This window comes from Carassius auratus, chromosome 7 (genome assembly GCF_003368295.1).
Source record: "Carassius auratus strain Wakin chromosome 7, ASM336829v1, whole genome shotgun sequence".
NCBI classification, from domain to species: domain Eukaryota; kingdom Metazoa; phylum Chordata; class Actinopteri; order Cypriniformes; family Cyprinidae; genus Carassius; species Carassius auratus.
The window spans coordinates 18,260,132-18,275,929 of NC_039249.1; the positions used below are offsets into that span (position 1 = coordinate 18,260,132).

Here is a 15,798-nt window from a genome sequence, read left to right on the forward strand (position 1 = left end):
CCGAATTAAAGGGGTTTTAGTCTGAATAAAATGCTAGTATCAGGACTGTAAAATGAATAGATGTGATTATGATCATTTGATAAAATGAAGAGAGAGCTCCATACGTTTGAGATCATTTTACTGTGTTTCCCATCAAGGAGACCGCTGAATGCGCCTCTTTAAATGGTTTCACGGTGCTCGTTGTTGTATTTTAAAACGCAATTGCAATGTTTTCAAATGACACTTTAATATTAAAAATAAAAATTATCCCAAACATAACTGTGGCACTTGTGGCTGTGCTGCACAGTCAGTGAACCGCTTTTTTCATATCAAACATTTTCATCCAAGTATTATGACCAGTACTTTTTTCGTTTGATCCTGTTCTGCAGAATGTTCTATTTAGAATTTTATTTTAGAATTTTAAAATAATTTTATTTTTATTTTTTTATGTAAACTAGACAGAAAAGATCATCTTTACATTAGCAAAAATGTCCTTGGCATAACAGCAGAGTGGACCGGTATACTACGGTCTATTTAAACTGACCAGTGTAACCTTTTATATGTTTGGTTGACTGTACTTTATTTTAAGTAAAACCTAGTCCTCTAGAGGTAATTTCATTTGGGCTCCATCCCAAACTTTCTCTCTCTCTCTTAGTAAATAGTGCAAGAGTAAATGATTGCTTTCCCATGATCATTCAGGAGTTAGTTGTGTTGAGAGGCTTGTTGGGTGGTTTCTTCAGTCCCTCTCACTCTGTACATCTGAGTTTCACATATGCCATTTCTAACCAGCATCCATGTGACCATCTAATTAAAATGGAGAGACTTTTGCTGCTGTTTTGTCTCTTTTGCTTGGTATCTGTTATCGGCTTAGTGATCTTGAGCAACTTCAGATCAAATATTGATTTTCTTTTCTATATAATACTTGATTCTTACCTTGTGTACTTGAATAATTTGTAATAATTTTTGCAAATCGTGAATGAACCCTCATCTTTGACTGTACCCTCATCTCAGCAGTGTGATAACAGTATGTGTTGATTCTAAATGATTTTTTTTTTTTAGAAACTAAGGGCTCTTAGAGTGACTCCAACTCAAGTTTCATGAAATTTTTAATTACTCTCTTACATGTGTGTTTAATCAGTTGGGTACTGGGTAATTAATTATGACCCAGAATTTCCATTGTTTAATATTCTGCGAACAATATGCTTTGATAATTTAAACCATTGATTAGTCACAGAGGTTGATAATCTCCTCTTTTTGGTAATTTTTTCCCAAGCTAAACATGCTTGATATGAAGAGTGAGACGAGCTGTTTATGTTGGAGAAATATCTGCAGGACAGAAATGCTGTACTCTGCTGATCCAGACACTTCTGCTGTCCTGCCACGGGCCCCCTGTGGCACAATAGCTCCAGTGACAGAGCTGCAGTCTGCCTGCCAGATTCCTTTGGCTCAGGACACTCTTTTCAGACAATTATCCTCTCATCAAAACTGAGCCTTTTATTAAACTTTTGATATTAGAAGTAAAAATGATATAGTCTGTCTGTAATTCAAGACCTTTTCTGCTTTTTACTTTTCGAAAGTCACTAAACCTTTAGCAGTCAACATGCTTGACAGTGGGATGAACAGAGTCACTAATAAACTAGGGATGCACCGGTTGACGGGCGATAAATCGGAACCGGACCCTTTTTTCTTTAAAATACGCGATCGGCAATTGGATGGTTTTTGGTCTTTTTTTCGGCCGATTTTTCCACGTGCAAAGACTACATTGTAAATATTCGCTAACATGTCATTTGTGTGGAAGTATTTCGAAATCCGTGTGCAGGACATGGGCAGCCGTTCAGCACTGGAAGCGCAGAGCTACAAGTCTGAGGCACAGATAGCAGGAAGCGAACTGCCGACTGCACAAAATAAGAGTCCCTTTCATGCACGAGCGTACCGTACCTGTCCGCGACCTGCACAAGCGGAGACAGTGAAGCGATGTTCAGCTCAACTTCTCACGTGTTGGATGAGAAACGAAACAGACTAAACTATGACAACTGAAATGCTATTTTTTTCTTTCTTTTTTTTTTGTTGGTAAAGTAGAACTTGCATACACGTTTGAAAAGACAGAAGTCAGTTCTGTATAGGATGATTATTTTTATTTTACCTTAAAATTACGTCTACTTAATTTGATTTAAAAATCACCTGCTGTAGCACAATGAAAAAAAGTGTTTCATTCATCCAATTAAAAAAAATGTGGGTAATGATACAAATCAATATATTTTTAACTTGAGACAATAGTTATTTATTTTTCATTGGCTCAAGTAAAAAAAAAAAATATAGATGTGAATCATTACCCCATTTTTTTTTTTTAATTGGATGAATGAAACACTTTAAATCCTTGTTTTATTCGCACCAACATTATTTGATTTTAACATTTTGGAATAATGTATTTATATAGCATACTTTTATTTAGTATAACTGGTAAATACCTTTTTTTTTATTTAAAACCAAATTTAAAAAACTAAAATACTGAATGCTGTGTTGATTGTGTTGTTTGGATTGTAGAACTATGCAGTTATTGCCTTTTAATTTCACATGGTTACAGTTAATCTTTTAATTTAAGGCCAGTTCTATGTAGTCTCAACCCAATTCAAAATCAAAAGCTAAATGCTGAGGTCTGTACCATCTATGTTTGTATTGAATGTAGGCTACTTACTGTGCAGTTACTGCTGTTAATTTCAGATGGTAACCATTATTGTTTTTAATAGCCAAAAGCCAGTTTGGCCTATTAAATACCAAATAAACATAGTTTATGCATACTTTCCTTCTTTCTTGTTTGTTTCTTAAAGAAAAAAAAGAAAGCAATAAAATTGGAAATCGGTATCGGTATCAGACAGTTTGCTTGTAAAAAATCGGTATCGGACATGAAAATCCATCATCAACCCTTCTCTGCTCATTAATAATCCACCACTTTCTCTTACTTTCTCTCCCTCTCTTTTGCTCACTTTCCCTTTCCCTAATTCCTGCTCTCCATCCTTCCTGACCTCATTTCTCATCTCTTCACTTTTGTGTCCCACATTCTTGCCATCTTTTGTCTTCTCTTTTTTTAGTTTGCCTGTGCCCTTTGCTTGTGGACAATAGAAAAGTCCTTCACTCTGTTGGTGCTTTTAGTGGGAGGAGCTAAGTGGTCTTAGTTTTGATTGACAGCACTGTGTGTGACTTCAGAGGCTTTGTCCCAGTGCTGAGAAAAAAGAGGAGGGAAAAGAGGGCAGGGGGTTCTTTCATATGTAGGACCCTCAGTGTAATCCTCACATGTCAGAGGGAGGACCGGGGGAAAAAATCTCCTTTAATTTGACTTTGATTTTTTTTTTCCTTTCTCACAAAGCGGAACTAGGCATTTGAGTTTGGACTTATAAAATGGGTTTCCCCATTTCATTGTTTGCATGTATGTGCATTCACCTTTCAGGTTTTTTGGCCATGTTACTGATGGGACCAGTCCCACAATCGGCTGTCTTCTCTTTATTCACAACTGAAAGGAAGAACCATCTCAAAGCTTTGTTTGCCTGCTCCTCCCCCATCTTCACCCCCTGCGTGCCATCCTCTCTTTCAAAGAGAAGGAAGGAGGCCATGCAAGAGCCATTCTGGCCAAGTAGCATTTTTAAATCTGTAATACTGCATGAGCCATTAAGAAGAGTAGCATGATTGATGACAATGCACATGTGATTGGTGTTTTAAGTTCAGGAGCTTGTGCTCTTAGTGCACTTAATGTGTATTTGCATATGTTCCTGGATGCATTAAGCATTAATTATATAAAATTTGAGGGAATTAACATGATGTCTATCAGTTTGTTACTGTACAGAAAGCCTGCTTTCTTTGTGATTGGCCAGTTCAATATGTATATTTTTGTCACCTAAAAAACAGAGCAGTGCATAATAGAGTGCAGCAGAACAGCATCAAGAAGATACAATATGTGGGTTTGACAATTTAGCCTTAGACATCTCACCCTTAATGTCTGTTGGTAATGGCCTTACCGTAAAGTAACGGAGAGGATATAATAGTGTAAGAGACATCTGTCAGTGTAGTGGCTCTTAAGTAAGAAATAATTGACTCTGGACTGTTGAAACTATTAGAAAAATAATGCACACCCCAGGTGGTGATGCAGCCACTTTGCGATGCAGAGTGTACATTATTTTTCTAATAATCCAACAGTCCAGAGTCAGTAATTCTGCTTATACTACAGTTGTCACACTTCAAGACATTGATCAGATGATATAGTCCAGTTTTTGTACTTAAAATGATACGGAGAGTAGGGCTGTCACTTTTAGTTCGAAAATCAATTGCACAATCGATCGGACCTACCAACAAAAGTTTCGAAAATGAAAATAGGGAATCGATTTTAATCAAATATGTACACTATTAATTTTAAAATAATTCAACAATTAAGAAATATAGATGTAACAAAACTCACAAACAATCAGAAAAAGAATTCCGAAAATGCAGTATGCCTCGCAAAAGCTAGACAGAAAATACCAGCATTTTTACGCACCAGTGACGTCGAACGCGACCTCTTATGCTGCGCTCACACCAAACGCAAATAGAGTGTCTGACGCGAATGATTTCAATGTTAAGTCAATGCATCTGGAGGTCTCGCGGCGTGGTAGACGCGAATTCACCTCATTCGCGCATCTAGTTACAGGAGATTCTGAGTTATGAAAGGACCATTGCAAGCTGACAGCGACCGGTTTTTGTGGTGGAAAATTGGCAGTAATACCCCCACCTTGCGCAGCTGTACCTGAGTGTCCCTAGGACATCAGTGCGGTCGGAGTGCGTCTTCTCAACAGCTGGACATACAGTGAATAAAAAACGCTTTTTTTAGATTTTGCAGTCGATTCAATGAACACTTATGTCTTAAAAATCGAAAATGATTTTTTCACAAAAGTGACAGCCCTAACGGAGAGTAGGATAAATTTCTTCCGTGTCTCATCCAACACCTCTGTGGCTAATTCCAAAACGTCATTTAGACCTATTAACAGAGGTTTGGTATTAAATTGTCATCGGACGATGTGGGGTTAGGGGTTAGGGGTTGTGCCCAAGGCATGAATCAGTATGCAGATAACACGCTCTACGGAGCCACTAAAAGGACATGGTTAGCCGCTTGCTACCTGTAGACATTACAGTACATAAAAGTTTACTTATCACATATACAAAGTAAGGAGAGATGACTGATAGGACAATGGCAAATCATTTGCAGATACTGACCACCACTGACAAATATCTAATCTTGTAAAATGTGTGGTAGGTACTGCCGCTCCGTAGTCCACATGATCGCAAATCTCGAAGGTGAAAGTAAAGAGTTTCAATGCCCTGCATATTAATAGGGACTCCCTGATGCCCGATATAATTGCAAGAGAAAGTATTGAAATTTGTTTTCATCCTCCCATCTCATAGGATATGTATTCCCTTTATGGGTTCTGTAGTACACTTACTTTATTTTCCCGAGTACGGAATTGGGATTCAGAGTTCGGCACAGGGGGTGCATCACGATGCCGGCTCAACATCGTGATATCTGTCAGCCATTGGCGATAGAAGATGGCATCGTCTATCGGCCTTACCCTAGCTATTTCAAAGCAAAAGTTAATTTCACTGAACTAAAAATGAATAGAAATAATGATGATTTAAATAATGATGATTGCGCAAATGGCCTTAAGCTATTACTTAAACTGCAAAAAGAAACATAATGGACGGAATGGTCATGAGAGTGCTGTATGAGTTCGCGGCGCCATCTGCAGGACACTTCAAAGCGCTCAAATTATTAAAAGCGCCAAGCGAGAGTATAATCAGTGATGAAAAACGTTACTCGACCCGGTGACTTTTTATGAATAGCTGTGAGAATTTGAGATTGTTTAGTGTATTCAGAAGATTCCCAACGGTTGTGATGTAATTATATAATAGGCTGTAGTCTGACGCGCTACATGTCTGCTGTTAAAGTACGGTTTGGTTTCGATTCACTTTTAGTGCTAGCTGTGCTTGGTTTGAGACGCTTTATTTTATTTTCATTTGGGAACGCTACATTCATCATTACAAACGTTTTTATATATGTTTGTTGTTTACAAAGAGTTTCAGTGTCACGTAATCCTTCAGAAATCATTATAAGGCACTGATTTTCTGTCCAAGAAACATTTCAGATTATTATCAATGTTAAAAACATTTTTGCTGCTTAATAATATTGTGAAAACAATGATACCACTCAAACATTTAAGATTTTAAAAAAGAGAGAGAAATGTATCATTTTATTCATCATGCATGAAAGAGACAAAAAGTGAGTGAAAATATTTAATACATGCATTAACAAATTTAATTAATATATTTGAAAAATGAAAATAAATGCTATTCATTAAACGTAATATTTAAAAATTATGTGTAAAAAAAAAAAGTGTATCACCATTTGCACAAAATATGAAGCAGCAAAATTTTCAACATTGATAATAATCAGAAATGTTTCTTGAGTCAAATAAATTGTAAAATTGTGTTTTGCATAACAGGAATAACATTGTTTAATAATATATTTTATTAGCAATAATATTTCACAATTTTTTTTTACTTTTTGATCAAATAAATTCAGCCTTTATGAGCAGAACATTATTTAAAAAAATAATAAATTTAAATTTTTCCAAATTTTTAGCTGGTACTTGAATAATAACTTGTGAGTCAGTCAGAGCATCTGACGGGGTGAACCTCTTTAAACTGTACGTTTTAACAATATCTTACCAGTTATTTATAAGCATGTCTAATTTTTAAGACAAATTGGACTATGCACTTTCTCCTCAGCAGCTCACTCTGCGTCCAATGTTATTATTCAGATGCGCTCATATCAAACTATTTTATATCGATATAGGCGGTATTGCCTCATATCGAATTGCTTAAAAAGAAAATATTGATATATCGTACAAACTCTATATTCTGCCCAGCCCTACTAATAACTAACTTATGAGAGAGAGAGAGAGAGAGAGAGAGAGAGAGAACATGAGTGTACGTACTTTATGTACATTATAAAATGTAATTTTGTGGCAAAACATGGAAATGTTCTGTTGTTTTTATCCTATTGCTTAAGTTAATATATTTATGTGTCTGGGCAGTGTTGTTGTGGGTTTTGGTTATTTTGCTGTTGTAAGACCTTTGAAATAACCACCAATCTATAATAGAGAACTTTTATTTATATAAAGGAACTGTTTTTGTATTTTTGAAACTGTAATGCGGTCAAGAGCTGCCTGGAACTACATTCGCTGTGCATTTCCCTGAAAATAATTACACACCTTAGAACGTTCGTCAGCCACTCAGATTCAAGCATTCAACGGCACTGTAGTATAAAACCTAGTATTGTCTGTAGTCGCTTCTCCAGGGTGAATTAATGTTTGGTAATGTTGGTGACTGAAGGGTTGGCTGTAATGGTTTAATTGGAGAAAGTCATGGGGTAAGCAGTCACTTGACTAGCACACAGCAGTCTCTGTATTGACCTGGATGCCTGAGCCAGCTATTCTTCTCATTCATTCACTCCCCACCCCATCTTACTCCTGTTTTCTCAGTCTTTATATGCATGAGTGCCTTACTCTCACAGAAACCTTTAAGATGTGTTAATTCAAGATTTGATTTAAGTTTCAGCTGTTGTGTTAATGTCACTTAGACCCGGACAGTATAGGCTGTGACTTTGATCACTACGATCACTATGCCTCTAAGCAGCTTTTAGATAGAAGATCTCCTTTTCTCATTAGAGAAAAAAATTCCCTTGTGCTTTGAATGTGTTTAACCTGTTAACCAGCTCTCCCAATTATGGGACTCACAGCTGAAAATGACCTACCTAACTTTGTAACTTAAAATTTTAATATTTCCTGAATAGGCATGGGCCGGTATGAGATTTTGACTGTATGATAACCTTGAGCAAAAATATCACAGTATCACAGTATTGTTGTCACAATGTGTTATATTTCAATGACTGGGCACGATATATTTTGTTTTTTATCAACATACAGAATATTAGAAACAGTATAATTAGTTTTTTTTTTTTCTTTGATTTGTTTCCTAAAAAAAGACTGACATCTTTATTTAACCTAAATCTGTAATTACAATTATTTAATTTTAGTTATATAATTCATATACATATAATTTATATAATTTCATACCATTTAGTTATATAATAATAATCATACACCTAATTTGATTTAATAATAACCCAATTTGAAGCAAAAACATAATGTTCTGACAAGTTTTGTGAAATTATACCACAAAAACTTTTCAGAAGACAGTCAGCTCCCCTTAGAAACACTTTCATATAGACCCCCAAATCAATATTGAGGATTTTCTTCCAATCATTTGTGCATCATGAACAGTGAATGATCTGCCTGCTGCAGTAATTTTCTCTGTGTGTCCATCTTCAGCATCTCTGGTCTGTGTTAACGGCGTTAACATACTTTTTATATTTTCACATAAATGACATTTTGGAAAAAGATTGCATTGCAACACAGTTGCAATAAGGCAAAAAGCCACCGGTTGCCGATCACATAAAGACCAAAGTATATTTCGGCTGTACACACAGCCATGGTATAATGGAAAATATTAGTGGTTTTGAAACCATGACGTTTTCAAATCACGGTATACCTTGAAACCGGTAATCGGCCCATGCCCATTCCTAACTTCAGTGTGCTACACTCAATTTTGTTGTTTTTTGGAAGGAAGACCCTTTGGCTTTACTGTCCGTCATCCAGAGTTGATAATGCTCAAAAAGATAAAACGTTATAGACAGTGAAGTGTCTTGAAAAATGTTTTACCACACTGATTTTTTTTTTTTTTATTTCACAAAAAAATACATGAAATCAGTCCTGGAGCAATCCAGAAAAGTAATTGGTTTAAAGTCACATGTCTCATGAGTTTCTATTTCAAATCTGAAGAAGATACCATGAAAAATGAGATTCCTGCAACCATTTTTCTGAGATTATGTCTAGTCCACCCCAAAATGAAATGCTTAATTTAATTTGAAAATTGTCCAGTTCTTTTTCTCCTTAACCCAGGTGAAATGTTTCTGATGTGGTTCAGGAGTGGCTTGGTTCTAGGAATGTGACAGCTGTAGCCCTTTTCCTGAATACGTCGGAGTATGGTGACTCTTCTTGAATCTGCTTTTCTTGAATCTGCTTTTCCTGACAATCTTTCCAAGACTGTGTTCATCCCTATTGCTTGTACACCTTTTCCTACCACACCTTTTTCTTCCAGTCAACTTTCTATGAATATATTTTGATACAGTACTCTGTGTACAGTCAGCAATTTCAGCAATTACCCTCTGTGGCTTACCCTCCTTGTGGAGGGTGTTGATGTTTGTCTTCTGGACAACTGTCAAGTCAGTAATCTTTCTCATAATTGTTGTTGCATATTCTAAACGAGCCCAAGGGGTATCCAGTATTTATACTCAAAATTGATCAAACCAATCAAGGTCAAAATGGAATATTCTGATTTTTGGAGATAACTGATTTTGTATTTATTTTCCAAAGCGGTAAGTTGTAACCATCAGAATTAAAACAAAAAAACTTTTGAAAAATTTCAGTTTGCGTGCAATGAATCTAGAATATAAGAAAGTTTGCTTTTTTTAAATAAAATTACAAAAAAATTAAGACCTTTTCCATAACATTCTAATTTTCTGAGATGCATCTTTAATAGGCTTTTATTTTTTCAGAGTTAAAGCAACAATCTGCTTTGTATAGGTTAGTGAATTATCATGACTTATTTAAACCCACTCACTTCACAAACATGCAAATAAATGCTGTTAAGCCGGATTATCCTTAGGATCTCCAGCATGGTCAGAATGCCTGTAACTGTCAGTGGTGTGTGTAATTAGCAGCTGCAAACGGTCAGTACGCTTGACAAGTCAGTCTGGATTAAAGGCACTCAAACTCACTTCAGGGTGATGATGTCTGACTTTTGTTTCTGTGAAGTGAAGTTTTAGGAATTAATAGATGCTGACTAGATATCTGTTTACACGCTGGGGAGGCAGATGGATTACTGGATAGTGAAAAGAGTGGCTTTTTGAGTGTGTGAGTGCAGTAGATTGGTAACTATATGGTCTTGGGCTTGCCTGGCATCTGGCCACTGTGATGAATGAGCCGCTTTGTGTGTGTTTATAATCAGGCCTTCACTAGAGAGCCTCCTCCCACCAATAGACCTCATGGCTTCCACTCATGGCGATGCTCTGCCCTGCGCCCGCCGTGTTGATAATTGAAGGAAGTTAGTGCTGGTACGTGTTTTGCTGGCCCCTGTTTGAAGGCATCTCAGTGTTTTCCCCTGAGTTTTTAAAGTGACGTGTGTAGTTCAACCATGTGTCATCACACCACTTGTTTTCAATTATTTCAGTCCTGTATGTGGCAGCTGTACTGAGTTTATTACTTGATCTCTATGTGTATTTTGGTCTCATTTCTAACCAAGCTCACATTTCTCATCGCTTAGTCATGTGATACGTGTCACCTGCCACAACGGTGGTGGCAGCAAAGCCTCCAGCTGCCCACAGTGAACCACAGCGGTGAACAATTGCAGTAATCCGAAAAGATTTTAAACATTTAATTTACATTTGCAACATTATAACCTTCCATGCTTTTCATATGAAGTGCCATTTTTACAAGTGAGCACCTTTAGCACTTCTCAGCCTTTTGACAAGGTACCCTGTTGGCCACATCAAAATTCCCATGTAGTCTAGAAGGTTTCCTCTGGAATATCTGCTGCTGTGACGGAATCTTTTTAAATATTATTGTAGAGAAACCGTAAACATCCATAGATAAGAGCATAATCATTCAAATTTTAAATTATTAAGTTTTTAGATTTCCAGATGTTTTAAGATCTTGTTATTCAGGATTCCTCCATTTGATTCCATGACTTTTCTAGTCTTTCACGATTTATTGGATAATCATTTTAGTTTTTTTTAGTGTATACGTATATTCTATTACAGTTATTTCTTAAATGGGCTTTTATTTTTTGACTTTCAGTTTTCATTTTAATTTTTAGTAATTTTGTGCATTTGTCATTCTTATTATATTGCTATTTGCATTTATTTAATTTTAATTTAAAATTTTAGTTCAGTTTTAGTAAAAAAAAAAATTTCAGTTTGTAATTTTGGTGCCTACACTTGTTGTTGCTAAAGCCATCCTGTTTTAGTTTTCATTTAATGTCTATTTCAATTAACAAAATGTTCTATATGTCATCTTGAGACCCCCTAAGAAGTCTGCTTAGTCGGCCCCCCAGTAAAAAACCACTGCCTTACATGGAGGTGGTACTGTTGTTTGGTTGAGTCACATTTCTCACAATCATGTGCTGATATCATTTTTCATTTTTATTTTACATCCATTTTCTATTTTTACAGCGTTTTGATGTTTTGGCCTTGTGTACTAGAGAATCAGAGTCACAACAAACATCTGCACACACACACACACACACATCTCACAGTATCAGCCTTGCTCTTGGCAGTAAATAGTAAGTCCTCTGTTGGTGATCAGTGGCCAGCCCGGCATTAAAAGAGAAGAGGGCATGAAGGGCTGCAGCAGCAGGAATGTACTGAATGTGACCAACTAACAAGCAAGCTCTTGATAAAGTAGCATGGTGTGCAAAAACAGACGCGCAAACTTTTGCCTTCATTTTACATGACTGTTTATAGAAGTGTGTGTGTGTGGAAGAGCTGTTGTCAGGTAGTTGTGCACTGGTCATTAGTTTACAGTCTGGCTCATTCAAAATAACATGCAAATAAAAGCTTTGTTTGCAATTGCAGCATAGGATTGAGTGTATAACCTTGTTTGTTCTAAATCATTCAATGCTCCGATATTTTTCACCATGCAGTGTCTAGTAGCACTTAACCCATTTGTGTTTTTCATTGTCCCCAGCCACACTGATTTCTACAAATCAGTTAGATATAATGTTATGCAAAAAAACAAAAAAAACAAAGACAGATACCAGTTGGCCTGTATTAACCAATAAATGCTGATGAGCTCTCAAAAGGGAGTGAGTGAGTGCTCTTAACAGGATAACCATCCAAAAATGAATATTGACTAATTATTTATTTACCCTCATGTTGTTTCACACCTGTATGACTTCCTTTCTTCTATGTAATATAAAAAGATAAATTGAGCATAGCTTCATTGTTTTCTTGTCTATAAAAGGGAAGTCAGTGGTCACTAAAATGGTATCATCATCTTTTGTGTTGCGCGGACAAAAAAAAGCAAGCCATGCAGATTTGTAATAGTGAGGGGTGGGTAAATAATCTATCGCTGTTGCTAAAATATGCAGTTTAATATCCTATATTAGGAGATAGTAACCAATATGAGGCCTATCTATATTGTTTCTCTCTTGATGGATTTGTCTGGCAAGTATATAACAGCGTTTTATCTAATACTTACTCTTTCTTTACCTTTCAGCCTTTCTTCAGATTGCACAATCTGCGAAAACTGGGCCTCAGCGACAATGAGATTCAGAAATTGCCGCCCGACGTTGCCAACTTCACACAGCTGGTGGAGCTAGACATCTCTAGAAATGGTGTGTAGAACCTTTTCTTTAATGTGCACTGCTACTGAAAAATAAACCTGCTTTTAAACTGCACCCATCTAGAGATATTTACACACACATCCTGTGTGCCACTTGAAGGTTTCTTTACACAGTGCTCTGGAATGTTGTCTTTGAGCCATGCCTATTTAAGAAGTGTACATCGGTTTCAACACCCAATTGTCTTCTCATGTGCCGAGGGACGTTTTCTGTTAGTCTCAGGATTAATATTGGTCTGTATTTTATACTGTGCAGTGTTATATTCTGCAACTCTGCAAATGAAGCGACTCTCACTAGGTCTGTAACGTGTAGCTCAGATCCCGTATAGAAGATACACACACACACACACACACACACACACACACTTACAGACGACTCACCACAGTCAAATCACCCTCTCCTCCCGTTCCTCCAGGCCATCTGGTAGCCATTATTAAGAAGCCTGAAAAAGTGCTCAGTTTGTCGTGACACTCCTTCGGTATATCTTGCTGACTGTGCCTCTCTCTCTCTCTCTCTCTTAGATATTTCTGAGATTCCCGAAAACATTAAATTCTGTCAGGCCTTGGAGATTGCAGACTTCAGCGGAAACCCCTTGTCCAGGTTAGTGTGCTGGAAGAACCCCCAAATCCCCCAAAAGCTCTGGCTCATACCAAATGACCCTTTCTTGATGATGAAAGGTTGGGAAGAGAGAAGTCGTTTGACACTAAAAAGTTTACAAATGATCATTTGTAATGTTATTTTTAAAAGCAGGCGAGAATGTAACAGACACTTTGTTTGGGTCAGTCAGAGCACACTGCTATTAGAGGATGTCAACTTAATTCATCACTCAAGTGCTTCCCACTCCTTATTTACATTAGAGCAGGAAGATGAGCGCTGCTGTTAGCAGTAACCGCTTTCAAAGACCAAACCTTTTTCCATTGTGCGTCTCATTTTTTCTTTTGTCTGTGTGGGTCTCAGGTTGCCTGATGGCTTCTCACAGCTCAGAGGACTGGCTCACCTATCACTCAATGACGTGTCACTGCAGTCTCTACCCAATGACATTGGAAAGTAAGTCGATATGAACACATTCTATTCCAGGTTTGTTTTTAGTTGGTTTCTGTTTTAGATTTTTTATAAAACCGCATAGAATCTGAAAAAAGCGCCTTCCACAAGAAACTGTATTGGGTAAAAATTTAAAAATAATTTTTTGCATGTAAACAATTATTGAAAAAATGAAGGTGAATGGTGATGGTGAATTTGCTTTATTAATCTGTTGTCCAGTAGAATTCCATCGTTTTTATTTGATTAAACATTATGAAGTCAAACTTTTGATGAATCTATTCATAGATCACTTTTTCACATACGATCTAACATGCTTTTAGAAAATAGAGAGGGTTCATATTTATTTCGTGCTGATAGATTTAAAAAGCAAGATCATAATATGTTTCTGTTATGTCAGTCATTAATAACAAACTATATGCATGTAGTACAGCCTCACAATGCAACCCATAATTTTATGCATTTAAAGTAATGGATAAAATCAATGTGCATCAAAGAGGAATACCTATGCAAATTTTATAATATTGAAATGCATGGGTGCATCATTTTTATAGCCAGTTCCCATTCCAATTTACATACAGACACAGACTGTCACTCTCCATTTCACACATGTACACACACACACACACACATGGTTTTTGGCTACTGTAGATGTCGTGCAGATGGAGGAGCCCCTTACTCTTCCGAACTAAGCAACACACTCACCATCTGACACTCAGTCTCGACTCTTTCTCTTTTTTTTTCTTCTCTCAGCTTGTCAAACCTGGTGACTCTAGAACTGAGGGAGAATCTACTGAAATCTTTACCCTCGTAAGTATTTTCCCATCAAACTACACATAGATCCAAATAGTTCATGCTCTGCATTTACACCCCCCAAACAATGGGGAAAAATAACATTAAATGTGAAACCTGTCTCCATCATCCTCTAGCTCTCTTTCCTTCCTGGTTAAACTGGAACAGCTGGATCTGGGCAGCAATGTACTGGAAGTTTTGGTAAGAAGCGGATAGTTTTGTTTGGTCCTGAGAATAACCGAGATGTTTTAGTAATGAAATCATGCACACACATGCATGCCATGTTTTTAGGTTTATTTAGTGCTTGTTATTTTTCTTTGCCCCAGTTGGATCTCTGAGTATCATTTCCATAGCTGAACCTCAGTGCCTGCCAATTAATTTAACATTAAATATTGTTTTATTTTTTGTAAATTATTGTTTGCCTCTTTTTCATTGCCTCATATCCTGTCTTTAATCTGCTTTTTTTTTATTCTTCCATTTAGCCTGACACACTTGGGGCACTGCCCAATCTTCGTGAGCTTTGGTTGGACAGAAACCAGCTCTCCTCACTACCTCCTGTGAGTACAGGCTGCTTCAGATTGGTTCATTAACATCCTGGTCATCTGTCTTGATGGTTTTGAAATATCTAGTTCAGATAAAGGTTCAAATTCATGCAGATGTTGTTTACCCTCAGCACAGCTGAATGCATGTACCATGTGCTTGTTCTGGTGATAACTGAAGTGGAAACTAGAGTGCTTTAATTCACTTTCAGCTAACTGAAAGATAACCTCTGTGTTTAACAGGAGCTGGGGAACCTGCGGCAGCTGGTTTGCTTGGACGTGTCAGAGAACCGTCTATCAGAGCTTCCCACAGAGATCAGTGGCCTTATCGCCCTCACGGACCTGCTGCTCTCTGAGAACCTCCTGGAAGTCTTGCCAGACAGCATTGGTGAAACTCTATATCCCTCTTACAGACATCAATAAATATGAGATTGTTCCTGCTTTTTGTACGGAGACATGGTTTTTAAAATAAAAATGTTGTCCCGCCTTCATCATAATCTCTGTATCAATTTACTGAACACTAAGTGTGTACCCAGTCTAAAATCAGTCAGCACCTGTAAGGTGACAAACAAAACGGTCACACTTGCATTCAGTCTGATACATTATTTGCTCACAGGGTGTTGGCATTTAGTTACATGTGACTTGTGAGCTTTATGATGAGTCAGAGGGAGAATTTGAATCACCCTGTGTCAAAGTTCCAATCAGGTTACATGTTACAAAAATCTTAAAATATTTGGTTTCTTTCAGGACAATATGATACACCTTTATTATGATACATATTTATTATTTATGTAAAATTGTCCAAATTAGAACTTTTTTTAATTGTTATGATCATAGTCAATGTTTAAAGTTGAGTTGAGAATTTTTTTCGTGATTAGAGAATCACAACACTGCCCCCTAGTGTCAGCAG

At 36.9% G+C, this 15,798-nt stretch overlaps 1 protein-coding gene across 24 annotated transcripts in view; it reads left to right on the plus strand.

The window, feature by feature from the left end:
- scrib (scribble planar cell polarity protein) overlaps positions 1-15,798 on the plus strand; it is an 87,993-nt gene that overhangs the window by 31,195 nt on the left and 41,000 nt on the right. For all 24 annotated transcript variants that reach the window (XM_026267803.1, XM_026267809.1, XM_026267795.1 and 21 more), the window contains exons 2-8: positions 12,396-12,513; positions 13,041-13,119; positions 13,477-13,566; positions 14,311-14,367; positions 14,487-14,550; positions 14,832-14,906; positions 15,132-15,276. In XM_026267803.1, coding sequence (XP_026123588.1) covers positions 12,396-12,513; positions 13,041-13,119; positions 13,477-13,566; positions 14,311-14,367; positions 14,487-14,550; positions 14,832-14,906; positions 15,132-15,276 — 628 coding nt within the window. The remainder of the gene's footprint in view (positions 1-12,395; positions 12,514-13,040; positions 13,120-13,476; positions 13,567-14,310; positions 14,368-14,486; positions 14,551-14,831; positions 14,907-15,131; positions 15,277-15,798) is intronic.